The sequence below is a fragment of the Physeter macrocephalus genome, chromosome 11, assembly GCF_002837175.3.
Source record: "Physeter macrocephalus isolate SW-GA chromosome 11, ASM283717v5, whole genome shotgun sequence".
Taxonomy (NCBI): domain Eukaryota; kingdom Metazoa; phylum Chordata; class Mammalia; order Artiodactyla; family Physeteridae; genus Physeter; species Physeter macrocephalus.
The window spans coordinates 41,015,998-41,042,441 of NC_041224.1; the positions used below are offsets into that span (position 1 = coordinate 41,015,998).

Here is a 26,444-nt window from a genome sequence, read left to right on the forward strand (position 1 = left end):
CCCTCCTCTCCCGTAGTAAGTATGTAGACCTGTGTGGTGTGCATTTTTATTTTAGTCTTATTTCTGGCTATAACATATTTATTTTAGTCTTATTCTTGGCTATAACATATTTTATTTTAGTCTCATTCTTGGCTATAACATATGCCTTTATCCTTGTTTTTTCTTTGTCACCTACTTCTGGTTTATTTCATATCAGATTTTTCTATCTCTTTATGGGCTGCCTTGTTTAAAATTAGATATAATTTTTTAAAATAAAAACCCTTATTCTGCAACATTTGCATAGTGAGGCTGCCTGATACAGTTTTACTCCCCACTAGATATATATAATTACAGGTGAAGCTCAGAAAATAGCATACTCAGATCAGAAAACCAGTATGGGGAGTACAGGCTCCCCACCTTCTGGAGGCATTCAAAGAGAAGCTGGACGACCTCATAACAGAGATGTAATATCAAACATGACATGTTTTGCCCTCCCTACCAGCAGGGGAGAAGTTAGAGAAAAGATACTTCTACCATCTGCAGCCATCATTCCCTAGGTGAGATGAGAATTACCCAGGGGCAGGCTGCCCCTGATGCTTTCTGGGGTCTGAAAAGGAGACTCCTTTCTCCTCAGCTCCAACAGTGATTTGTGCTTGCATGGTTTGGAGGAGAAATGTTCTAACTCCTTTGTGCCTTGGTGTGTTCATATCTATCAACCATGAGACTATTTGCTGAACATCTCTTCCTCCCAGAAATAGCTACACCTGTACCTGAGCTGGCAGGTATAAATGAGCAGAGGCAACTTGTCACAAAACAGGCACACAGGTGTTGTGATGCCGAACAGTTACAGCAGTTTGGTCAAGGAACTACTGTATGAACATCTCCATGGCCAGGGAACCTGGACTCCCATCCCTGGCTTTCCTAGCTCTGCCCTTGTTATGCCCATACAAACTTACTGACAGCTTGAGGATGAAAAATAATTTAATTAACAGAATGGGTTTTTTTAGGCTATGATTCTTGCCAATGCCATTAATTATGGAATAATGTCTACAAATCCAAATTAGCATAATAGGTGACTCAATAAAATCCTTACAATTGCTATAATCACTCAGATCACAAAAACTCAAAAGAGAATTCTTTTTTTTCCTGAAAACTGCAAAATATATGTCGAAAACTTTTTCCCCTTTAAAGAACTCACACAGATGCACCATAAATTGTTGCCATAAAAATTACTATCTGGACTTAATATCATTATGAGTTCATAGTCTATATTTTATAGTTAAACAGTTTCAAGCTGTAAAGCATTATTATAAAACAAAAAATATTAACAATTTTTGTTTCAGAGACTCACTATTCCCTTTATGCTAGGAGGCTCACCACACTTCCCTCTGGTCTGAATACCAACCTTTCATTAAATGTCCGCCTGCAATGCCTATTCCTCATACACCATTCCAGATGTCTATCCAGTGGGAAGGGGTCCCTGGGCCGTTTTGTGGTTGATGTCTGAGTTACCGTCCTGCTTTTACTGGGCACTAAGCCAAATAAATGATCTAAAGCATTCAAAATAGACGTCAAAATTAATAAATTTTACTCATATGAAATTCAGGATCATGCACCCTGTATTATGAAGTATGAATGCTGTCAACAAACTAGAGGAGATTTTTAAATAAAGTCATCCCCCTATAAATTTAATCAACACCATTTTCTCCAGACAGTGAGATAGCTTCCATCAGACAAAGCATAGCGAGTATGGCACAATCATTTGAAAGATCTGCACTAAAATGTAGCATATTGCCAAGCAAGTTATTTTCCAAACCTCTAGACCCACGAACTTTCTCTGGTGAGTTAAAATGACATTAAATTCCACTCATATGTGTGCAACCCACAAAAATGCCAAAGGACAATGAACTTAGCACCAGCCCCAGAATTCCAATCACATTTAGAAGCTGTGACTCACAGTTTCTCTCCATCAAGGTCAGTACCTAACATGTAGACACCCACCTAAGTCCCTCACCCCCAGGAAGAGAACGTTCCTCTCTACTTCTTGCTTTCCATCAACACCTCTACCATAGCATCACATTAGGATTACTTTTGACCATTTGTCTCCCCTGCTGGGCTACAAGCTAGCTGAAAACAGAAACTGTCTTGTTAGTCATTTTATCACCAACGGCTGCTGTATAGTAGGTGCTCAACTTGTTGGATTGAATAAAAGATCCAGTTCATTTTTGTTTAGGAGGGTTTAAGGAGACATTTTACATTACCTTCCCCATTTCAGTCTTGTGATTACACCCAGACAGTAAATTTAATGAAATGCTGAAAATGGAAATAATGTGGCATGTCATAATAAATGCCAGCTCAGGAATTCCTTAAAAGTGTGTTTCCCCAATACAATGCAGTATTGTGCTCTTTTCAAGGGCCATAATTTAGCCAACCCATTTTGACAGATTCTAATGAACCAAATGTCATGTATGACAATATCCATTACCTGTGCTCACTGCAGTCTGACAGCAATCACATTCAGAGAAACACTGTATCCTAAGCTGGCTATTTCTAAAGAAATATACCCCTTTAACAAACACAAAGAAAGATAAACAGGAATGTGTGATGTTCTGATGAAAATCCAACCCGATCTAAGAAGCAGAAAGATAATCTAGCACAAATGAGGAAAATTCAACAAATTCTGTGAAATGTCAATGGAATAAAAATAACGGCTTTACGGAATATAACGAACTGGTTAAAAGAGAGCTGAACATTGTTTATATAGCTTCTAATACAGTTCTACAGTATTTCTTGTAATTCACACTTATTATCAAGTGTAAAAGCAACAGCCCTGGTATATATTATTGCCAATTATTCGAACAGAATAGAATTTTCTTGGAAAATCCATTTTTAAGGAAGAACGTTGATCCAACATGTTCCTTTAAATCCCAGTTTTACTCATATGTTTTGATCTGACAAAGGAAGCATCTGTTAAATGGATAAAATATACAGAGATGACTCATTTATCTGACACCATTAGAGAAATGAGTAATTTTCCAGGTAAAGAAGGATGCCCTCCAGAGTATCATTTTTAGCTTAACTCTTTTTAAATGGAAAGTATACATTAAAGCCTTTAAATTAGGGACCTAGAAAATAATTTTACACCTTCTTGGTACTCAGCATTATTTCAGGGAATACCCATTACTATAAAAGCAATGGGTCAGTTTGTGTGATTCTAACTGCTCCCAACCACTAAGCTTTTGAGCCCTCAAGGCTGGTTGTGAAACTGAGCTATGATTTTTCAAACCCCAATCTCCATCCCAGCTTCTGACCCGCTTTCTCCCTTCTTTCCCCTTTGCCACACAGAGTGACCTAGGCACCATTCTGAGGAGGATGCTCCAGCCTCAGTCCTTAGTTCACCATTCCAGGCTTTGGATAGCATTTCAGATTCAACTCTGCAGGCTTTATTCCTGGAGTTCCCACTTGGACAATGCATTGGTTTGGAACTTCCTAGGTGGCCAGTTCTCCTGGCCTTATCACTAGCACCTTCTCTAGGTAATCAGTACCTGCAAGTGACCTAGCACATTCTAAAATGTTCCATGTCATTTTTATTTTTTTTAATTTTCCTCTTACTGTATGTATTTTATTTAAAATTTTTATTTATATTTTTATTGCATATATAATAAACAATATTTATGTTATATATTTATAGTGTGTATATATGTATTATATATATAATACAAAATTTACTATTTTAACCATTTTTAAGTGTACAGTTTTGTGGCATTAGGTACATTCACAATGTTGTGCAATCATTACCTCTATTTCCAGAACTTTCTCATCATCCAAACAGAAGCTCTACATCACTAAACAACAACTCCCCATATTCCTCTCTGCCCAGCCCCTGGAAACTTCTATGCTACTTTCTGTCTCTATGAATTTGCCTGTTCTAGGTATCTCATACAAATGGAATTATACAATATTTATCCTTTTATGTCCGGATTATCTCAGCAAAATGTTTTCAAGATTCAACCATATTGCAACACATATCAGAATTTCATTTTATTTTAACAGAAAAGTAAACAGAAATATAAAAATGAGATAAACCAAAGAGTTTCTTCCCCGTAAAACAAGAAGAAAACTTCCTCTTTTGCAATGGCACTGGAGAAAAATGAGGAAATAAAATCTTACAAACTTACGGAATGGAGGCAAAACCATGGGAACGTTGTAGTCATCTTCCTGCAGTGTCCTCCCCTCTTCACACTCCTTGTATTCCTGGCTCTTTCTTCTCTACCTAACCTCCATCCGTGGCGTGCCTCAGGCCTCAGGCCTGGGTTCCTATCCCCTACTCTACCCTCATCTGTTCCTGTATCTTTATTTTTTTTAAATTTAATTTATTTATTTTTTATACAGCAGGTTCTTATTAGTTATCTATTTTATACATATTAGTGTATACATGTCAATCCCAATCTCCCAATTCACCCCACCACTACCATCCCCCCCATGTCATTTTTAAACATCAGATTTTTAATGTCAGTTTTTAGATGTTATCCATCTCTTAAAGAAAAAAAAAATTAGGACCTAACAGGTCAGATACCACACCACTAGGTTACCTGCTCTGTGACAATTCTGTCCCTCTGAAATTAATGCAAAAACCATAGACCTGGGTGGTCTTTTTCAAACTGAGATCCATAGAGGTCCAGTAATTTTGAATTTTCTATGCTGAGTTTCCATTGCAGACATAATCTAAAAAATTAATCTAAGCATGTTGAGGCTCATCTGAGGGTGGGGACACATTATAGCCAAATGATGTCCCTGTTCCCTTTTGTATTTACGTTGATGATTGTGTTCAAGTCGATGGATCACCCAAAGTGATTGGGTTTTCCTTTCAAGGAAATCTTTCTCAAACCAGGGTGCAAGTTCTCAGGTTTTGAGTGTTACTGCAAGGGAACATTTCTAGGGGGTTCTATTCCTTTGTCAAACGTGTCCAACCTCAATTTTTTATACCTTTTTAATCACAAAATTATTCTATTAAATGATTTAACATGAGCAACTTTAATGAGTAATGCAAATTACTGTTTCAAACTAACACTTTATTGATGAGTGTTTGTACTGATAGACAGGTATTCATGTTCACATTACAGTATGCATTTCACCCAAATGTAGAGGGAGGGGAATCAATGTGTGTGTGTTTGTGTAGGTGAAATTGAACACCTAAACATATGCATCCCCCAAGGCTGAATCCTGCAGACTTCTCTGCTCTGAAAAGTGAAAAAAGGAAAAGATTTCCACAGGAAAATAAAGTTTCTCCGTAGAAGACAAAAGTAAAGGTGAGGTCTTCTGTCTCATTAGTGAAGTTCTTCAAAGAAAAACAAGAAGGACAATGACCCACCAGACATAGAAGAAGGTGGTCGCTTATTAAATAAGTGTGAGTCTTGGACATCCATTCCCCAATCCTTTCCATTTATTAAAATTGCTCCCAACCTTCAAAGTATCCCAGTATTGGTAGCCACTCCCCCTGAGTGGTCCTTCATCACTATTTAAAAAGAATATTTATCATGTTTTAACGATCAAAGTATTATACTGTTATTTGCAGAAAACCTGGAAAATATATTTAAAAGAAAATTTGAAACATCCATAATTCTACAATCCAAAGATAACCACTGTTAACAGCTGGGGGTATTTCTTTTTTTTTTTTTTTAACATCTTTATTGGAATATAATTGCTTTACAATGGTATTGGGGTATTTCTTGATGTTCTTCTTTCTGTCCACATATGAACAAAATTGGAGACTTGTATGATTTTGTGACCTAATCTTTCAACTTATGGATATAATACTAATGTGTCCCATGTTATTTTGAAAGTGTATATGTAATAAAAATTTTGTAATATTCCATCTTAGAAATCCCATAATTTACTCAACCATTTCCTTATGGTTTAATATTTAGATTGGTCCTGGTTTCCACATATTATAAACAATGATGAGATCAATGTACTTTTGCATAAACCTTTTTTTTAAACTTAAAATATTCCCTCGATTAATTCTCAGAAAAGACATTAGCTGGGTCTAAAAGTAAACATATTTTTGAGGCTCCTAATAAAGGTTGCAAAACTGCTTTACCAAAGCATTGCACTTATTATTATTCAATAGCATCACATAAGCCTAATCTTTCCCATCACAATCACCAGCACTGGGTTTTCATACTTTTTCTTTTTTAAAGTAAAGTTGGGGGGTGATGCTATTTGGTCACTGCTTGGATTTACATTTTATTGATTATAAGGGAAGTTGAATCTTTCCATATGACTTAACGGGTCTTCTGCTTTCCTTTTAGAAGAATAAATTATTTTCCTTTACCATCTATTTTCCTTAATTTTTCTTACAAAGTATTTTATACAGTAAGCATTTTAACATAATTTGTATTATATATTTTCCTTTAACTTTTCATTTGAATGATTTTCAATAAATATACATTTTAAGCCTTCTAAGTAGTCAAAGTCATCAATACACTTCATTTTCCATTCATTGTGAGTTTCTCCATCAGAAATTTGAGAAACATCTATTTTTACAGCCTTATTATATTTTTATGGTTTAATTTTTATTTAACTCTCCAGTCCATATGGAATTTATTTTGGCATATGGAAAGGACTTTTAACTTCCTCTAAATAGTTAACCAATTGTTCTAATACCACTTGTTGACTATATTAAATGTTTACATTTACTGAAAGTATTTGAGGCTATATTTTTACTTCTCAATATAGATTACAGTTAATTTTGATTTTTGAGATAGTATTATTTTTTTGTTATTTCCTACAAAGTGTGTAATTACACTTCTCATTTCCTCTTTGATAAATCATTGCTTTAGGAGAATATTTTTAAATTTCTAAGTGTTTATAGTTTTTTGGCTTAAAACATCTTTTCTTAATGTTTATTTGGATTACTTAGACTCAGAGAACATGGGCTATATTCATCTCCATATCTTCATTTTTTCTATATCTGCATTTCCTAAATTCTAAGATGCTGCTTCCCACTTTTTTTTTGAAATCAGAATGCAATACAATCAACATAGGTATTAGTGCTATTTTTGGATTTTTTTCACAAAAGCTTTTAGTAAATCAAACATGTCTTATAGCATATATTTAATTTCTTCTTCTCTTCCACCTGATCTCTTTCTTCTTCTCTTCCACCTGATTTGTGAGTACATAGGTTAGCTCTCTGAGATGTATATAACATAGCTACAATCTCCTTCTCATCGATTTTATTTCCCTGTCCTTTTCCTCTGTTACTAAATTTCTGAAATTTGTTTTCATTGATTCAATTTTCTGCTGAATCCAGAATGCTTAATACCTCCTGCATCTTGATTTCCTTTGAAACTATGCTTTTCCTCTTTTTTAGTCTTTGTTCACCTCAGCCTGCTATGCCACCTGATGGTCTAAGCGAGTTTCAGAGAGGTAATGACTGAAAAACAAACCAGTCAGTGTGCTGTATTTCTTAGGTTTCTTGTTGCAAATCTATTTTGGAGGGAGGCAATATCTAAGAGTGTTAAGAGAATTGGAGGTTCCCTTTCTCTCAAACTGAAGAACATTTTTTCTCTTCTGTGACATCCCGTGCTTATACTTTTTTAGAGCGAGTAATCCATCTAGAATCAGATTAAAACCGAGCAGGAGTTAAACGAGGGTATGTTGTGGTGGTGGGGGGGGTCTCTCAGAGACCTGTAGGGAAAGACACCTTATTCACCCCAATACTTTACTAAGGAATCTCTGAGTCTGAGTCACCAGCAGGTGCATATGGGGCAAAATGACCGTGGGGTCCAACACCACTAAATGCTCATGAGCATTAGAGTATGCCAGGTATTTAATGATATTGATGATCAGATGAATTCTGGTGTTTGTTTGTTTGTTTGTTTTTGGCCTCACATCGCAGCATATGGGATCTTAGTTTCCTGACCAGGGATCAAACCCACGCCCCCTGCCAGAGTCTTAACCACTGGACCGCCAGGGAATTCCTGAATTCTGGTTGTTTAAAACAAGATTTCCTGCACTGTGTGGCAAGAGGGAGGCCTAATAGAGAGATGTAGAGCATCGCTACAAGATCACACATGGCAGACCAAAATGAAACTTCAAGGCAACCTCTGATAGCTCTGCCAAATGGGTCAGCTTTGCTAACTTAAAAAGTACTTATGCTCCTAAATAAATTGCAACATTTATATATATCGATGTATCTATATCGATATATATAACTAAACTGTATAGAAAAAAGACTTCCTATACTCTTCATCTGAACCTGGGAAAGAACAAAAGGATTTTTGCATTTATTTTTTAGGCTTCTTATTCTAATATTCTGCAATAAAATTTGGCAAGTTTAATGAAGTATTTTTTTAACTTAAAAACTGTAAGTGACTATTTTGTCTTAAAATTAAGAGAAAATAAGCTTTTAAAATATTTCTGCTAAGAATTTACCCCAAGTTCATGGCATTAATAAATCCACGTCTTAAAATGGGTTGAATTTGGGATACTTGTGTTCTAAGAGCACTATCCTGTAATGGGGCAGAAAATTAAGCTCCTCCAAGTTAGGACACAAAATAGACTCAACTTGTAAAATATGTTAATGGTAACACAGTTTCACTTGCAATTGCAGGGCATACTTAGTGTTCTTAAAATATTTTAGTGCTGAACACAGTCATTCAGAATGCAATGCCCACTGACACATTCTTATCTTTGTAAATGCTGGAACTCCAAAATACCTTTTGTCACCAACCTCTAAATCAATACTTCTCAAACATGTTCTGGTTTCAGAACGTGTGAAACATCATGGGATATTTTACAAAGCCCCATGGAATACTAATAAATTAAACTTTAGTTTATTGTTCATATAATTTTGGACTAATGAAAACTATTTTATGTCATATTTTAGTCTGGCAAAGAGGTCAGGAGCCAAACACTAAAGAACCATCTATAGAATAAACATCTAATTGCAAAATATCTTTCTAATCAAGTTCTTTCTTGTGAATTTGATATTTTAAAATTTGCATTATTTAATTTTAGGTATGCAACCTCGTATGGGAAAAAATGAACTCCTCCCTTGAGAAAGACTAGGTTTGATGAGGTCATTAATTCTTCCAAGCTGCAACTTCCTTATTAATAATATGAAATGATACTAGCCACCTCACAGGAATGTTGTTTCATTTTGTTGTTGTGTAATTGTTACCCTTTTACTTTTTATTATGGAAATTTTCAAATATACATAAAGATAGAATAGTAAAATGAACGCCAAGGATCCCTCATTCCGCCCCACAGTCAGCAACCCAAGGTCAATTCTAATCCATCCACCACCCACCTACTCCCCATTATCTTGAAGCAAATGCAAAATACCATGTCATGTTATCAGTAAACATTGTCATGTGCCTCTACAAAAGACACTCTTTTTAAACATAATCACAATGCTGTTTCACATCTTAAAATTTAGCAATTGACAATAAAATATTAATTTTCTTATGTCATAAATGGTATTGTCATTTGGGGTTTCTTGTTTGTTTAAATCAGGATCCAAATAAGGTTCACATATTGCAACTGGTTGATATATCTTCCACATCTCCTTTCATCATTTTGGTTCCCTTCTTTTTTTCCTTTAACAACGTATTTGTCGAAGAAACTGTGTTGTTTGTCCTGTAAAGTTTCCTCCTGTCTGGATTCTGGTGTTGCAGATGCATGGATGAGTTTAACGTTTCTCTGTACCTGTTTCTCTGTTACTTCTTTTTTTTTTTTTTTTTTTGCGGTACGCGGGCCTCTCACTGTTGTGGCCTCTCCGGTTGCGGAGCACAGGCTCCGGACGCGCAGACTCAGCGGCCATGGCTCACGGGCCCAGCCGCTCCGCGGCATGTGGGATCCTCCCGGACCGGGCCACGAACCCGTGTCCCCTGCATCGGCAGGCGGACTCTCAACCACTGCGCCACCAGGGAAGCCCCTCTGTTACTTCTTATGAATGGGCAGTTGGATCTAGAGCCTTGATTTTTTGTTGTTGTTTTAGCCGCGGGGTGCGGCTTGCTGTATTTAGTTCCCCGACCCGGGATGGAACCTGGGCCCCTCAGTGAAAACGCTGAGCTCTAACCACTGGACTGCCAGGGAATTCCCTAGAGCCTTTATTTTTTAGGGAGGTGATGGGAAGCACAGATGGTACTGTGCTCTTCCAGCATGCGACGCATCACGTTTGGTTGTCTCTCTTCTTGTGATATTCGCAGCTGTTGATATTCAATGCCTAGAACCATCAAATTCATTAGGGGCTGCACAGTGATGACATTCTCATTCTGTCACTCCGTCTTTATTTACTAGCAGGACTATTTCTGTTAAGACAAAATCTCCTCTACTATTTGGTCACAGTCATATAGAGAAGGCAGGATAAATGTTTGGGTTTTTTTCTCCCCTTATTGGTTTCCAGTGTCATGAGTTGATACCCTAACACCTGCCAACATTGACTAATACATTCTAGTGTCGTTGTTGACTTAGGAATTTAAATATAGTATATATATCTCTCTATATATAGAGAGAGATATATATATATCCTTTGCAGTTTTTATTCTTACTGATGCTCAGATTGTCCCAATTTATGCTCGTAAGCATCTCTACAAGTTGGCTGAGCCCTTTCGATCGGACTATTAGTCTGGACAGCTTCCTTACTACCTGGTAATTACATGATGTCCCAGGTTAATTTTGCGTATTTCCACCCCCCACAGACCTGGAATAAGCCATTTTTCCATGGAGTTCTGGTTCCTTTTAAGTAGAAAATGGTATTTAGAGACCATAATCCGGACATTAGGGAAGTTGCTAGTAAGTTGGCCATTTGGTCACTGTTTTTAGGACTTTTCAGTGAATGGAGCGAGAAAATATGTTCCATTTTGTTTTTGTTTAAGATAAAACACCTCAGGAGTTTTTACAGATACTTACAGTTCAATTTTAGGACTATAGGGTTTTTACTTAATTTCTTCTCTCTTATATTTGTATCTCCTCGCTCCTTCACTGAGAATCTGGGTTCTCAAGAGTGCCAGAAATAAAAATTAGATTATCCATCTGTATTGTTCATTTGCTTTATCCCACATTACCCCCATAGAAGTCCCAGAATAGCACTGCCAATGCTACCGTCAAAAATGTGATCCCTACAAAAAGTTTTATGATTTTATTTTTAGTTCTTTTTGGCCTTGGATATACCCACTTAAAGTCAAATTAATATGTCTTAAAGTTACTTGGAATAATTCTTCTCTATGTGGTTACTGCCCTCAGCTGAAAACACAGATTTTTTTCAGTTGTGTTATTTTATTTTTTTATTTTTAGGGATCGTACTTTTAAAATCTAATTTTGTTTTAGAATTTTGTAAATTATTTGCTTGATTCCAAATTCAAATGTATACAGAGAAGCTTAGCTTCTATCCCTTGCCCCTATACCTTAGTCTCTCCCACTTTTTTTTTTCAACTCTTCACAAATTTCATCCCAACTTGTACAGGGGCCATGCTAATCCTTCCCGTATTGTCAGTTTTACTATATGTGCTGCACAGAGCACACACAGAGGATTTTTTTTTTTGAGGAGTCACATTTATTATCTGATACAGTTCCTGTATATGGAGGCTGCTTAATAAAGGCAGCTATAATCTTAGTTTTATCTGAACTAGAAACAGCTTCCTCTTCCCTAGCTCTCGAGATTGGAATTGCAGGAGTTATTTTGGATGCAATACTATGTCACATCATTACATCCCACACCCAGCACAATGTCTGGCATGCTGCAGAGATTCAATCAACATTTATTGAGGGAATGAATGAATGACTGTTCCTTAGCCTGCTGCTGCTATCAGCACAGATGTCAAATATGAAACGCCTAAATTCACAGCATTATAATCTTTCATGGGAATGGTGTGTTGAGGATTAGGTTTTTATAGAGAGCATAGTTGTATTTAATGTATATATTTAATATATCATAGCTCTATTCAATACACATGTATTTTCATGTAGCAGAAACCTAATTCAAAGGCAAATTTTTGAGTCAAAAATCTTGCCTTTTTTTAATGAGAAAGGAAATATTTCTCAACCATTTTAAACTCTGCAGAATTAAAAACTTGTCAGTGTTACATCCCAGAGGGAAGAGGTTAAGAGAAGGATGCACTCAAACGGACTAGGAGTTCTGTCCTTGTTGGTGGTCTGCCACATGGAAAAAGTTGAGAATTGAAAGCAGAGCAGCCAGTGTCCAAAAATAGAAAACAATCTGATTCTCCAACCAAGCCTTTGGGCTAACAGTGTTTGGAAGAAAAAACATATTTCCCCACAGCTGCAGGTAGAGAGTAAAAAATAGAAATGAATATACACACACATGCACACAAGAAAGAAATCAGGATAGACTCTTTGCTATAACCAAGGGTAAATAACATTTTTGAAGCATTTATTCCATTCCTTAAAGAAAACTCAGAAATAAAGGTATAGTTAGAATTTCTCCAAGTCTTGTCACTGCTGGAAGTCGGCCTTCTATCCACTTGGTGTCCATGGGAGACACAGAGAAGTTACACAGGCTCGCTCTAGAATTGCTCTTATTCTAGTAGAAGAGATAAGACATCCACATAAATAATTACAAACCCAGATGAAGCCTTCGGACCCTAAGCAAGGATGAGCTGCTCCTCTCCAAAGAACAGAAAGAAAGCGCTTTACCTGAGGACTTCTCTCAAAGCTACCTGGAGGAGATGCTGTCTAAGCTGGGCACTGCGGGAAACACAGACATTCAGTGAGGAGCATGGCCGGCCAAGTGCCTGGCACAGGCAAAGGCTGGAAAGGACCTGAAGTCCATTTTGGCCAGAGCACTGGGCACACAAAAAGAAATGGGGGATAAGGGACCAAGCTATGTAGGGACTTGAATGCCGGTCAGGAATGAGCTATTTCAGAGAAGGAAACCAATGGGACCCACTTAAGGTTTTTGACAAGGGATGTAACCTTCAACAAGCAAACGTTCATTGTGCGTCTACTACGTGCCAGGCCATGAAGTAAGATCTGAGCCTATGGTGATGAAAAGACACAGTCCCTACCCTGAAGAGGCTCAGAGCCCCGTGGAGAGTCAGAGGAGGAAATAATCCCTGTGCTGGGAGCAGAAGAGGGGGAATTAATGTCAGAACCTCGAAGGAGAGGTTAAAGTCCTCTTTAAGGACTTGGTAACATCCTTAATGAGTTAGATCCAGTTCTGGAAAGGGAGGTGTCTGTTATGTTATGTACTTTAATTTCCACATATCTCAAATGTATTCCTGAAAGCAGCCACATATTATGAACTTTTAGAAGTGGAAACCTGTCCAAAACGATTGTGCATTTGTGCAAGTGCAGAATGACAAACGTAATTGAAATGGTTTCTGGGAAGAGGCAATATTAAAAGCCATCCGTCACTGTCCTGGGCTATCACTGCCAACCCTGGGGACGTGGGGCTCACCGAAAGTGCTCCAAACCTCAGATCCTGGATCATGTTTTCTTGAAATAGTTCATGATGCAGCATCTCCACGGGATTTGCTGTTTGGATAAATAAGTCACCCAGACCAGCACTAGAAATTCAAACTGACCAGGCGCACTCTCTCTTTACACCCACTCCTCTATCCTCACTCCCTCCTGCCACCCAGGAAGGTTAGTGATAGCCTACTTGAGAGGCAGAAAATGCTACAAGAAAAAGGCTCCCAGGATGCTAAGGAAAGGAAGCAAGCAAGCAGACCTAATCTCACCTGGGTGGGCAGTAAAGGTGAGGATGTTATCAGGGGACTTCCTTGAGGAAGTAATAGTTGAGCTGAAGGAGGAACAAGAGTTCAACAGAGATGCCAGGTGAGGGGAGGGAGCGGGGGGATAAGAAGCAGAGGAGGATGTTCCAAGCAACTGGGACAATTTGTGCAAAGACGGCAGATGGAGAAGACCCAAGTGAATGGACACATGAAAGCTTCATTAATAAAACCAGACCTGGAAATTCACTGGAAGGCAATGCCGAGAGAATGTCCAAATGGGACATCCCTAACACCTACACCCTTGTCCCCCACTTGCCCTTGGAATGTCCCACCAAGCACAGCAGCCAGCAGCACCTCGACCTCAGGGCCACTGATCTCCATTGGTAACTCCAGCCCAAGAGTGCACAGAAAAGTCCGGCCTGGAAAGTTGGGTGATCAACTGTTCCAGTTTGCCTGGATTATCTCAGTCCCAAGAAAACTAGGAAAGCTGGCCACCTACGAAAGTTGACACGAGACTCATATTACAAGTATCATAAAAGGTAAGATAGAGAATAACACTATAGACACTTTCAAGGTACTTCTCCAACCGGTCTCAGGCATCCACATGCCAGAACCATTTCCCTACCACCTGGAAGAGCCCTCAAGAATGCCTTCACTACCCAAAGTCCACACCCAAGAAAACACAGTGCAGAGTGATGAAGCTTCAAACATGAGCAGACAAAAGCATCCATGGAATGACCCAAACCTCAAAGAGCCTTAGCCCATCAGGAACCTCTTTGCAAGCATGCCTGTACTTTTGTGATGTAGGCCAGAACTGGCCCAACAAAAAGAAACATTTCCAAACTTGAAATAAGCCAATCAAAACATAATGCTTAAAATCCCTCATGATAGGAAAAAATTCCATTATTGCCTCGACATCTAGCCCTTCCAACTTCAGCTTGGAGAAAATCAGCAGTCTTTTCTTGCCTGACATGGCTCTCTCTCGGCCGGCCAGCAAATCAACTCACCTGTGTTTTGCAGCTCTCTCAATCTCTGTCGTCCTTGACAAGAGAAAGAAATAACATGCTTCCAGTGAGTCCTCCACCTGCCATTTACTCCCCACCCTCATAGCAAGCCTGCAAGGCCAGCCTCCTGGCCCTAGCCCAGCACTGGCCCAAGATAGCAAGACACCACTAAAACCCACTCCCTTTGCTATGCCTGAAGAAGAAAGACCACAACAGAATGCAAGCCCTGGCATTCATTTAAGAGAAACACGCATTTCGTAGCAGAGCAGAGAGGGGGGCCCACTTGCTTTCCTTCATCCAAGGATTGAGGGTGACACAGTAGAACGACTGGAAGTGACCTAGTCTCAAAGTGCTTGAAGACCTGGAACATCTCTGGGCAGGGACTGGCCAGATCTCAGAGAGAAGAGAAGTCTGGGCACAGCCAGCAAGGGCCCTGTCTCTCAGCAATCCTGACTGCAGTGAGGGACGTGTAGGGGATACTGCATTTGGGACCGTTTTTAACTTCACCAGCTTGTATCTACCATTTAACCCACCTGATGAAAGTGATTTAAAAAATGACACGGTATCCCAAAAATGAGTCAAGGAAGACAGCGTTAGAAGAGGAAAATGTCTGCATGTTTCAGAGGCTGGAACTGACTCTCCATTTAACAGACCTAACTCTTTTATGCTTGAGAACGAGCTGATGTGTGAAAAGCTCGATGATAATGAAATTTCAGACTCCACGTGTGCCAAAGTCGATCAGAACAGCACGTACGGTTGCGTGTGCAGTGTTCGTGTATTTGCAGTGCTCCTGAACTAGGAATCGAGTACAAGTCATTCCAATCAGTGTGTTCCTGTCTTCTCCTAACAGACCATGAGCTCGCCTCATTAGATAGCTAAATCTTTGGAACATCGAAGGAGCGTAACTACATTTGACCAACATTACTCACTAACAAAGGAATGAACTATTCAAATTCAAATGGCTCGCTGCTTAAAAACATTTTACACATAGGCCAGACACAACACAGAAAACTCTCCTATGTGGAGAATGTGTGATCTAGATCCCCCAAAGACAATGACAATACCCTATATGTCCGAGGGCTAAGGCCATTTCCCTTCACTAGAAACTTCAGAAGTTGGTATATACTTCCCAAGTTAAAAACTATTACATAAATAACTTGGAAACATCAAGTGATATTTCTGAGGCCTGCCAACAGTTTAACCACAATGAAGCTCCCGGCCAAGACATTCATGAAAAGTTCAGAAGAAGTTACTTTGAGAAAAATGGACTCACAGCAAACAGATTTCTTGTCCTTAGAAAGAATGCATAAATCAATAATTAAATAAGGAAGAGGAAAATTTGGTTTGTCATAATCGTTGAAGAAAAAAAGACATTTAAAAGAAGTCTAGAAAGAAGACTACACAAAGGCTTCATTATTAATATATTATTGTTACGACTCGTATTAAAAATTCATTCAAACATTGCTCTCATACTTTTCCTTCCCGCAGATTAGATGTAAAAATGTCTTAACTGAGCTTCAGGGCAAAGAACAGGCACTTGGCTTTGCTACTGCCTGGCTGTGTGATCTTGGGTAAGACACTGCTCCTCTCTGGGGCTCAGATTCCTCACCTGAAAAAACAGAGTCCCTAAACTTCCTTCCAACTCTGTCATGCTACAATTCCAGATGCCTGTCAGGGCTGGGCCACACATCCAGCCCTCTACCTCCCTGGTGATGGAAACAGTAAAGAAAATACAAATTGGAGAGGCGTTTTGAAACGAGAAATCACACAAGTAGGCAGTCAACGGCATCCAGGGGAGGAAAGCGAAGAGTCAACTATGACTCCATTGATGACGTCGTAAGGCCTTAGAATTCTGACAAACACAGAATTTTACAAACATAGCATTTTACAGATGTAGAATGATTCGCACCAAACCCTGGATTTGACTTCAGAAAAGGAAGTGAAATTCTTGAAAAGGATGCCCGTCTAAGGTGAGGGGTGGGGTGTGGAAGCAGGAGATACTGGAAGTCAGATTTTAAGAGCTAAGAGGAGGAGGAGGAAGCAGCAGGAGACAATAAGAATTTGGAAATCAAGGTCGCTGAAAGCAACAGTAGATCAGAGTATAGCTGACAGCAATGTTAACTTGAAAAAACATCTTGAATCCACTTAAACGTGGGCAGAAAGAGACAAAACAAATGCCAGATCAGCCAGGGACTCCTTACCTGGAGTTACAGGGGAGACAGAAGGTAACAGGGGAGAAAGGATGATGGGTATAGACAGTGTAAAAGGACCTCTGCGACATGAAATCAAGGTGGTTCTCTTCCAAATGTCCGCAAGCTTATGTTAGAATTTACCCTAGGTTCGTTTTAGGAAAGTCAGAACCCACCACTAACTGAACACCCAGGCTTATCCCACATGCCTGGAATTCAAGTTAACGCTTTGGGTGTTTTTTGTTTTTGTTTTTGTTTTTCAGCCTATTAGTGCTTTGTAGCCTAAGGTGGCAAGGTAGACATTACATCAACATGTGCACACGAAAAGACAATCCTTGGACCATAGGAAAATGCACATGGGCATGAATTTCTAAGTGTGCTTAACCACCTTTATCCCACCACAGCTGCCCACAAGGAGGAAGCACATTATAGCCAATCCACAAAATCTGGGAAGACGTACCTTCCACATTTCCCTGCACCTAACGAACGCTAAAAAATAAGACACAAAAAGAAAAGAATATTTGTGCAAAACAAAGAGTTCCCCTAACTTTAAAAAAAAAAAAAAAGAAAAGAAATGACTTTCAACGGAGAAACACAATTCCTGGGACAGACTTTTAAGTCAGTCCCATGACAACTCATGAAGCCCCACGTCTAAAGCTTCAGTGTGTCGAAGGGCAGGATGGGAAGACTCGGCATCCTCTTTCCCAGAAAGAGACTTAGGCAGACACTGAGCAGCTCTCAGTTCTGCCTCATCAGCGATAGGAGAAAGAACAAACTGCAGAATTCAAGACTCCACTTCCTAGAACCAGCCAACACTCAGCTGCTTGCCTGTGAACAGGTCCTCTGGGGGACAAAACTCTAAATCCACCATGAGGAATGACCAAAGAATCTACCCCAGAGGCTGGCTGCCTAACAAGGCTTTCCACCACAAGCTCCTTAGCAAGTCATCCCAAACTAACACATTTTAACTACCTTGTACCACGGATACAACCGAATGTCAGAACGCTTTCATTCCAAGGATCTGCTCACTACATGGGAAGTCGGTGCCATTTTCATCTCCGCTACCACGTTTCACCCAGACCTTGAAAACAATGTCATTCCTACTGTGATAATAATTCTCCCTATAAATGCTATCAGAATGGTTAATTCCAAATTCCCAAACGAGTTAAGAATGAGCTGATGAAGCAACCCATGAATATGAAATCATTCCCTTGGATGTACTAAGGTCTCCAAAGCCCTATTCACTATAACAGTGGAATCGGGATTTTGGGGAAAAGAGATAATTTTCTAGGCGATTCTTCTGAGAGAAGCAACTGGATGTATCTCAGAGTGGGGGAGCCTGAGGTGTGGAGTATAAGTTTTAGTTTTTTTCACATGACCATCCGGGTGTCCTTGAGTAAGTCATTTGCACTTTCAGAGGCTCTGTTTTCTTGACTTGTAAAATGAGGCATTTGAGCCAAAGTCTCCACCAGTTGTAAAATTCTATGATTCTCTAAAGTAACAGTTTACTGCATCGCTGGCAAGCCTGCCTCGATAATCAGAATGATCCAATTAACACTCTGCAATGTAGAGTAATCATTTTGTAGTTTCGAAAAATAGACTCTTTTCGGGGGAAGGAGTTCGGATCATGAAATACGGTCGCTTTGCTTTTCAAGACAAATGAGGCATCTGCGGTCCAAAGATGTTGGATAACTTTGTTAAATTCCAAGCCAATTAGTGGCAGAAGCAAGACGAAGGCTGTCTGACTAGTCCTGTGTGCACTGAACCACGCTGCTACCCAGTTGGCTTCAGAACGGCTTTCTTCACTAGAAGCCGTCTCAGCCCCCTGTATAATCCACAGTGTGCCTTTTATGTGACTCATTAAACACAGTCTACATCACAGCTGTGCTTTACCGGCCTCACGGTTATTAGTTTTCCAGACACCTAATCCAGGAGACATTGGAAGAGTGACCTGAAGGTCTTCATGAAAATACACCAGAATAAAACACTTTAAAAAGTCCTGCAGGGCTTCCCTGGTGGCGCAGTGGTTGAGAGTCCACCTGCCGATGCAGGGAACGCGGGATCGTGCCCCGGTCCGGGAGGATCCCACGTGCTGCAGAGCGGCTGGGCCTGTGAGCCATGGATGCTGAGCCTGCGCGTCCGGAGCCGGTGCTCCGCAACGGGAGAGGCCACAACAGTGAGAGGCTCGCATACCATTAAAAAAAAAAAAAAAATGTCCTACAGGCTGTATAAAAACATAAACAAAATAAAATTTTTTTTAAAAAAAGAATTTACTGTATAACACAGGGAACAATATTCAATATTTTGTAATAACACATAGTGGAAAATAACCTGAAAAAATAATAGCTATATACACCTGAATCACTTTACTGTACATGTAAAACTAACACAATATTGTAAATCAACTATACTTCAATAAAAATGTTAAAAAAAAAAAAAAGTCCTACAGGGGTCGTTGAAGAGAGCAAACACACACCATCTGCTTGCTTCCCATTTTATCAAATGAGTATTTGATAGGTAGGAAGTTCCTAGTGAACCCAGTTTTGACCCAACAACTTCAGTAACCAGACAGCAGCGCCTGCAGCATAAGCACTTTGTCACTCTGATTTCAGGCCGTTGGGACAGCAGGACGGTGCCTCTGGCACATACCCACAAACTCCACAGGTAGGTGTACTTAAGCGACATGACAGCACAGACACTGGGTGCCCTGGGTGCCAACTCACCCAGACCTAGACCTATTTCTGACCATGGAATGCCAGCAGCTGCTGGGATGGAACAAAGGCTACTCTGGAACACCGCCTCCAGCACACCCCAGGTACGGAATCTTTGGAGGGGCTGCCCTGAAAACCTTTGAGGGACAACCGGGGAACTTCTGTGCAAGAGCAATGCTGCATGCCACCCAATATGCTGCGATCTGTTCCAATATGAGACAGTTCGTTCCAAAGAGCGCAACAGCAGACATTAAACCCTAAATTCTGTTGCATCCAGCAACTTGGTTGAACCCTTCAGACATCATGATGTGTGAAAGAAGCCAAACATAAATGAGTATGTGCTGTATGATTCCATTTATATAAAAAATAAAAGTAAAAACCAAAACGAATCTATAAGAGTGATAGAAGTCAGGATGGTGGTTCATTCTTGGGTGAGGGATATTGACCAGAAGGGGTCCAAGGAGCTTCCTAGGGTGCTGGGAATGTTTAATTGCTGGATCTGGGTGGTGGCTACAGAGGTGTAAAGTTATTTAAAAACTTACCAAGTTCTACACTTCAGATATGGGTGTACTTTACTATATGCTTGTTATACCTTAATAAAAAATTAAACATATTGTGTGAGGTCCTTTGATTTTTTTTTTTTTTTTTTTTTTTTTTTTTTGTGGTATGCGGGCCTCCCTCTGCTGTGGCCTCTCCCGTTGCGGAGCACAGGCTCCGGACGCGCAGGCTCAGCGGCCATGGCTCACGGGCCCAGCCGCTCCGCGGCACGTGGGATCCTCCCAGACCGGGGCGCGAACCCAGTTCCCCTGCATCGGCAGGCGGATGCGCAACCACTGCGCCTCCAGGGAAGCCCAAGGTCCTTTGATATTAATGGAGAATATGCTTCTTCCTTTTCTTTAGCATAAGAATATCTGAGATTCTCTGAATTGAGTCTTTGCAAATAATATTACTAGCAATAACAATAGCTAGATTAAGGGCTTATATACTCCAGAACCTGTGCAGGGAGACATATGAATTATCTCCTTTAATCCTTAAAACATTTCCGTGAGGTTGACACCATCATATATTTCAGAGGTGACAAAACTGAGGCACAGAGAAGTGAAGTAACTTGTCCGAAGTCACACAGCAAATAAAACATCAGAAATGGAGTTCAAATCCAAAGCAGTCTGACTCCTGAGTCTATGTTCTTAGATGTTCTTCACATTTTATGGTATGTTACAGGATAGGGGGAGTTTTCTAACTGAGTCATATTTGATCTAACTTTTCCCCTGAGCCTAAGAAGCTCCCTGATATTACAATGCAGTCTGCACACTCAGCATTAAGAGAAAAGAGAATCAAGGCTTGGGCTGATGGGTTAACAGTCTCTAGATGATTACATTCTTGAGATTCATTCAACAGATACACCTAGTTTGGTACAAAGGCCTATTTTCTTTGCCTTTAGTAGCAGAGGGTAGATGCTATTATTGGCTTGTTATAGTTTGACCTTGTTCCTTTCCCTTAAAAGAAATACACAGTGGGGGCAACACAGAATGTTTTTATATGCTATTCACTGGGGCTCTCTGGAACACTGTGTCCCAGGACAAAATTTCCACAGCGTGCCACACACTTTTAAGATCTGCTTCAGGCCTTTTGGAAAGACTAAAGGGGCTTACTTTCCTCTTTTGCTAGCTTTTATATTGTTATTATATTAAATATCATTTATTTGCAGAACCTGGAGAAGGCATCAACCACTCTTTCATTAAAAAACACAGAGCTGGGCTTCCCTGGTGGTGCAGTGGTTGAGAGACCGCCTGCCAATGCAGGGGACATGGGTTCGTGCCCCGGTCCGGGAGGATCACACATGCCGCGGAGCGGCTGGGCCCGTGACCCATGGCCGCTGAGCCTGCGCGTCCGGAGCTTGTGCTCCACGGCGGGAGAGGCCACAGCAGTGAGAGGCCCGTGCACCGCAAAAAAAAAAAACAACAAAAAAAAACCCCACAGAGCTCATGATTTTCCAGACACTCTCTTCTATCCTTTACTGCCTCCTCAGTTAGTTTCTCTGAAGCTCTCATATGAAAACCTGTTAGAGCATTAATTTCTTGATTAAAAGAAGCCATAAATCATAGGCCCTCTAAAAATCCATCGGGGAGAAGGTCCAAAAGCAATGTGATGGTTTAGGCCCTCTTAGCAACCAGGCCCAAATGCCTGTCCAAAGGATTAACTGGGGTCTATTAACATGAATATCGAATCATCTTCCACCCCACCCCTGCTCCCCGCAATAACTATTTGTGGACTCACTATTCAGGGAACTTAAATGATTGATGTTGACAATTTTGATTAAAAAAAAAACTGGTCTCATCCCACCCCTGCCCCTGACTACCTGGATAGCATCCTGCTCACAGATGGGTGCACTGGTTTAAGGCCTGCCCCTCACCCCAATCCCAGTTCCAGAGCTCAATGTACCAAGCACAGGTCACGCAGTAGAAGCTGAGGATCAAAATCAATGGTGCCTCCCCCTGAGCTGGGATACAGAGCACCCTGCAATAGATGTCTCTACCCGCCCTCCATGCTCCATCCTTCATCGACCAGTTATGCTGCCTGCGACTTTAATCCTCCTCTCAGCCTCATCTGCACTCTGCCCACCTCCAAGCCGGCCCCAGAGCCGCGTACCACTCCCTGCTGTCACGTTGTACATCTACCCACGTTGGCAGACTGACCTTCCCAGAGCTGCTCCTTCCGAGCAATATCTTTCACCCCCTAACTAGGCCCTGTGCAACTCAAGCCAGAATTCACCAGCCTTGACCACACAGATCAGGACAGCACAGCGGACCTCGGTCCCTGGGCCATCTTCCTCCACCCCGTCATGTCCCGAGAGAAGACATTCTTTCCCCATTCCTCACCCACACTTGGTCCCTTCGGTGCCAAGGTCTACCAGATCTTTCAACGTCACTCATCATCCTAAATCCTAGCCCAGTTTGCACCACTGCCTCAGAAGTTCAGGCCCTATCAGCTAGAAACTCTGCCTTTGGCAAACTTGACACTCTCTGTTTCAAACGAGTTGTGAGTGATTTCAAAGACATACGTAATCTTCCATGCTGTTAGGGCATCAATGTAAATCGAGAATGGAGAGTCACAGTCCCAAGCGTGCGGTTTCTGCATCTCAGCCAAGCATGGCCTCACTCTCCAGTTGGGTTTCGTGCAGTGATTTAAACACACAAGCATGTGCACACACACGCGCCCTCACACAGTGGCATGCATATGTTTTCCCTTTCTGGAAAATGGGCTTGGAAAAGAAAAGTTTTGGTGCTGGTAAAAGAAATAAAGTAAGAGCTAAGAGGGCAAAGAAAGTAAAGCTTAATCAGAAAACAGAACTTTTGTTTAACTTCAGAATTACATGATGAATTTGGCAATAGCTGAAATGAATGAATTTAAATATTTATATTAATATGGAAATATTTCTGATGAAAATAAGAGAATGTGTCACTCAAGGCAATGCCCCACCCAGAGCGAGAACCACACACTGTGCAGGAAGCTACATGCAAGCGCGAGCAGCCCAGCGTCTTGGGGTCCTTCCTGGTGTAATGGGTCTATTATATAAGTGGTGCCAAGGAGGAAATATAATTATTTTGAAGTTATTTTTGAGAAACTGTTTCCTGCCCATTGGCAAATGGCAAAGTCAAAAATAGGCTCTTTAATGAAGTTCTTACCTGGTCGTCATAGCGATACGTCAGGAACTGCTCCCCTGTTGTATCTTCCAGAAAACTTCCCTGAGGGGAGAGTGCAAACTCAGGAAGGAAATAGGCCCCAGGAGACTTCTCTGCTGTGGTCTGAAAGGCAAGATCACTTGGTTACAAATAAGGCCCCAGTAAGGACTCCCAACAGGCAGTCTCTGAAAAGGGCGAGTCCAAGAGAATCCACCCACCAAAAGGCTGTACCAAGAAAAGGTAAGTGCCTATTTACAATAGCCTAGATGTGGAAACAACCTAAATGCCCCTCGATAGACGAATGGATAAAGAAGACGTGGTACATATACACAATGGAATATTACTCAGCCATAAAAAAGAATGAAATAATGCCATTTGCATTATTTCAAATGGCATTAGACCTAGAGATTATCATACTAGGAATACTACTCAGCCATAAAAAAAGAATGAAATAATGCCATTTGCAGCAACATGGATGGACCTAGAGATTATCATACTAAGTGAAGTAAGTCAAACAGAGAAAGACAAATACCATATGATATCACTTATACGTGGAATCTAAAATAAGACAAATGAACCTATCTGTGAAACAGAAATAGACTCAAAAGACATAGAGAACAGACTTGTGGTTGCCAAGGGGGAGGGGACTGGGGGAAGGATGGATTGGGAGTTTGGGATTAGCAGATGCAAACTAGTATATATAGGACGGATAAACAACAAGGTCCTCCTGTATAGCGCAGAAAACTGTATTCAATATCCTGTGATACACCATAATGGAAAAGAATATAAAAAAGAATGTATATATATGTGTTTATATACACATATATGTATATATAGATATGTGTATATAAACACATATATATCTGTATATATATGTATAACTGAGTCACTTTGCTGCACAGCAGAAATTAACACAACATTGTAAATCAACTATACTTCAATAAAATTTTTTTTTAAAAAGGGAAGTGCCCTCTCTTGGCAAAGGCCATGCGAGACACACCAGGTATCTGTGTTGAGGGGCTTTTAGACCAGGATAGCACCCTGGGCCACCTCAAATCAGCTCACACAGTATTTACTCCCTGACACCTGTTTCCTCCCCCTGCCCACAACCTTCCAGCAATGCAGCCACAGTGAGGTTACCTTGCTTAAGTTCTGTTGTTACAAATCCATTGTTTCTAGGATGTGCTTTCTTTCTCTTTCCTTTTCTTTCTTTCTTTCTGTTTTTGATTTTTTGGTGAAAGAGTGAGAAACAAACTTATTTTTTCCATACTATAACAGAAGTGCATGTTCCTTAAAGAAACTTTAGAAAATTCAGATGAGTGCAAAAGAAAATAAAAACCACCCATATATACTCCAACCTATAATACCCCTTTTAATTGTTTTGATGTATTTCCTTTGAGATTTTTTTCTCATCATGCTTTGTATGTTTATATAAAAAAAAAATCCAAGATTAAATAAACATGGATTTTGCAGAAAGACTCCATTGGATTCAAGGAAAGCTCATGCCCTGGCATCTGAATTGGTAGACGTAAGCCCCATTTGTTGGGGTCAAGGGGAGACAGGAAGGACATCAACTGTTGGAGAATATGGCTTGGACACAATGGCCCAATGGACTTGCTATCAACGCTTGCCACGCCCCCATCCAAGGGAAGTTGGAGCATGTAGAGGGCTTATCCAGATCACTGCCTTGATTGGTTCAAGGAGAAACAAGATAAAGGAGATGGAACCCCCAGTGCTTAGCCCCACATGATCAAAAACACGGGTCCATGACTCTGCCCCCAACAGGGTACCTCACTCCCCCTGCTCCAGAAGGAGCGAGCAAGAAACAGAGTGAGAGGCCATGGGTGTAACTCCGAGGAAGTCATTTTCTGCAAATAGGGGGAATGGGGAATAAAAGTACCCCTCTAACACCTCTGTTCCACCAAGGGTCACAATTCCAAACTGCAGCAGGAACTGCGGTTAAAGCGAAAACAGCCATCTGAATGCTACACGTTAAAAAAAAGAAATCAAGATGTGATAGCTTTGTTAAGGAACTTCGAACAGATAAGTCTGTGTTTTGGTTAGCCCTACCCTGTTCAAAGAATTTCAAGATTCTCTCATTAAATTTCATTCACATGAGGGGCTCAGCACCAAGCGAGAGACAGGAATCTTCCCAGAGCCCTGCAGCCCCAGATCTCCTTTGCCCTCCCTCTAAATGGCTTGCTTGAGGTCCAGTGACTCCTACCTGAGTGCGGGAAATTGGAAAAACACCTGTGGATGTTCTACCTGCTACACTGTGAAGCCACCCTTGACACGGGTCTGTCACCCCAGTGTTCAGACCACCACCGGGTGTTCTGTGGAGGTTTTCTCTGTTATGTCACCTTCCTGTGGGGAGGCTCTGCTCTAAAAGTTAGCATGGTCACCCTGAGGTCCACAGCAAAGCCACGGTGTCAAGAGCCTGGAAAGGAGCTCTGATCAGGCCCAGGCAAGGGCACAGAATACATCTGTCAGACCTGGTCGGCCAGCTCTCTGATAAGTGCTGGAGATTGCTCCTAAGTGACCTTGGGAGGAAAAGGAAGGGGAGCTAATACCACAGCCTCCACAGAGACAGCCGGACTCTCACACGCTTTAGCAGTGTTCTGTGGGGTGTTCTGAAATATCAGAAAAAGCAAAAAGTCTTGCTGGTAGTAAAGCTTTCCGGTCCTCAGTATTCATTAGTGTGGGAAAAAAATAGCAGACACTTATGACTTGATTATAACTATAGCTGATTACCTCCCACTTTGTGAGCCACTGTTCCAAACTTTACATTGTATTTATCAGGGTTTAAAAAGGTGAGGCGGGGATAAAAACTTCCACGTGAAAATAAGAGGTGAATTTGATGGTAAAATGTATGTCTCTGTATGTTTCCCAGGAAGTTTGAGTATGTGTAAAAGTATCGCTCTTCTCACCAAGGATAAAAACACATCTAGGTAAACCTCAGGGCCAAATTTTATATAACTGCTGGTAAAGAATGGATTCTATCTTAACGTAATTCATGGACACGGATTACCAAAATGCTTAGCGAAGAATGGATAAAAGTTAGTTGTTGGTGTTGCTTGCCTCTATTGGCTTCAGAGATGGTAGAATCATAGTTTTAAAGGCCTGAAGAGGCCTTAGAAGTCATCCAGGTCAAACTCCTTTTTTTAGAAATGAGTAAACT

General features: G+C 40.6%; 1 protein-coding gene and 1 non-coding gene across 2 annotated transcripts in view; both read right to left on the bottom strand.

Annotated features, from left to right (window-relative positions):
• The window catches only part of ADAMTSL3 (ADAMTS like 3), a 347,006-nt gene that overhangs the window by 262,316 nt on the left and 58,246 nt on the right, over positions 1-26,444 (bottom strand). Inside the window, 1 exon segment of the mRNA XM_007113354.4 lies at positions 23,270-23,389. Coding sequence (XP_007113416.3) covers positions 23,270-23,389 — 120 coding nt within the window.
• On the bottom strand, positions 11,404-11,506 carry LOC112062597 (U6 spliceosomal RNA). Its single transcript, XR_002890812.1, has one exon. It is a non-coding gene; the product is annotated as a U6 spliceosomal RNA (small nuclear RNA).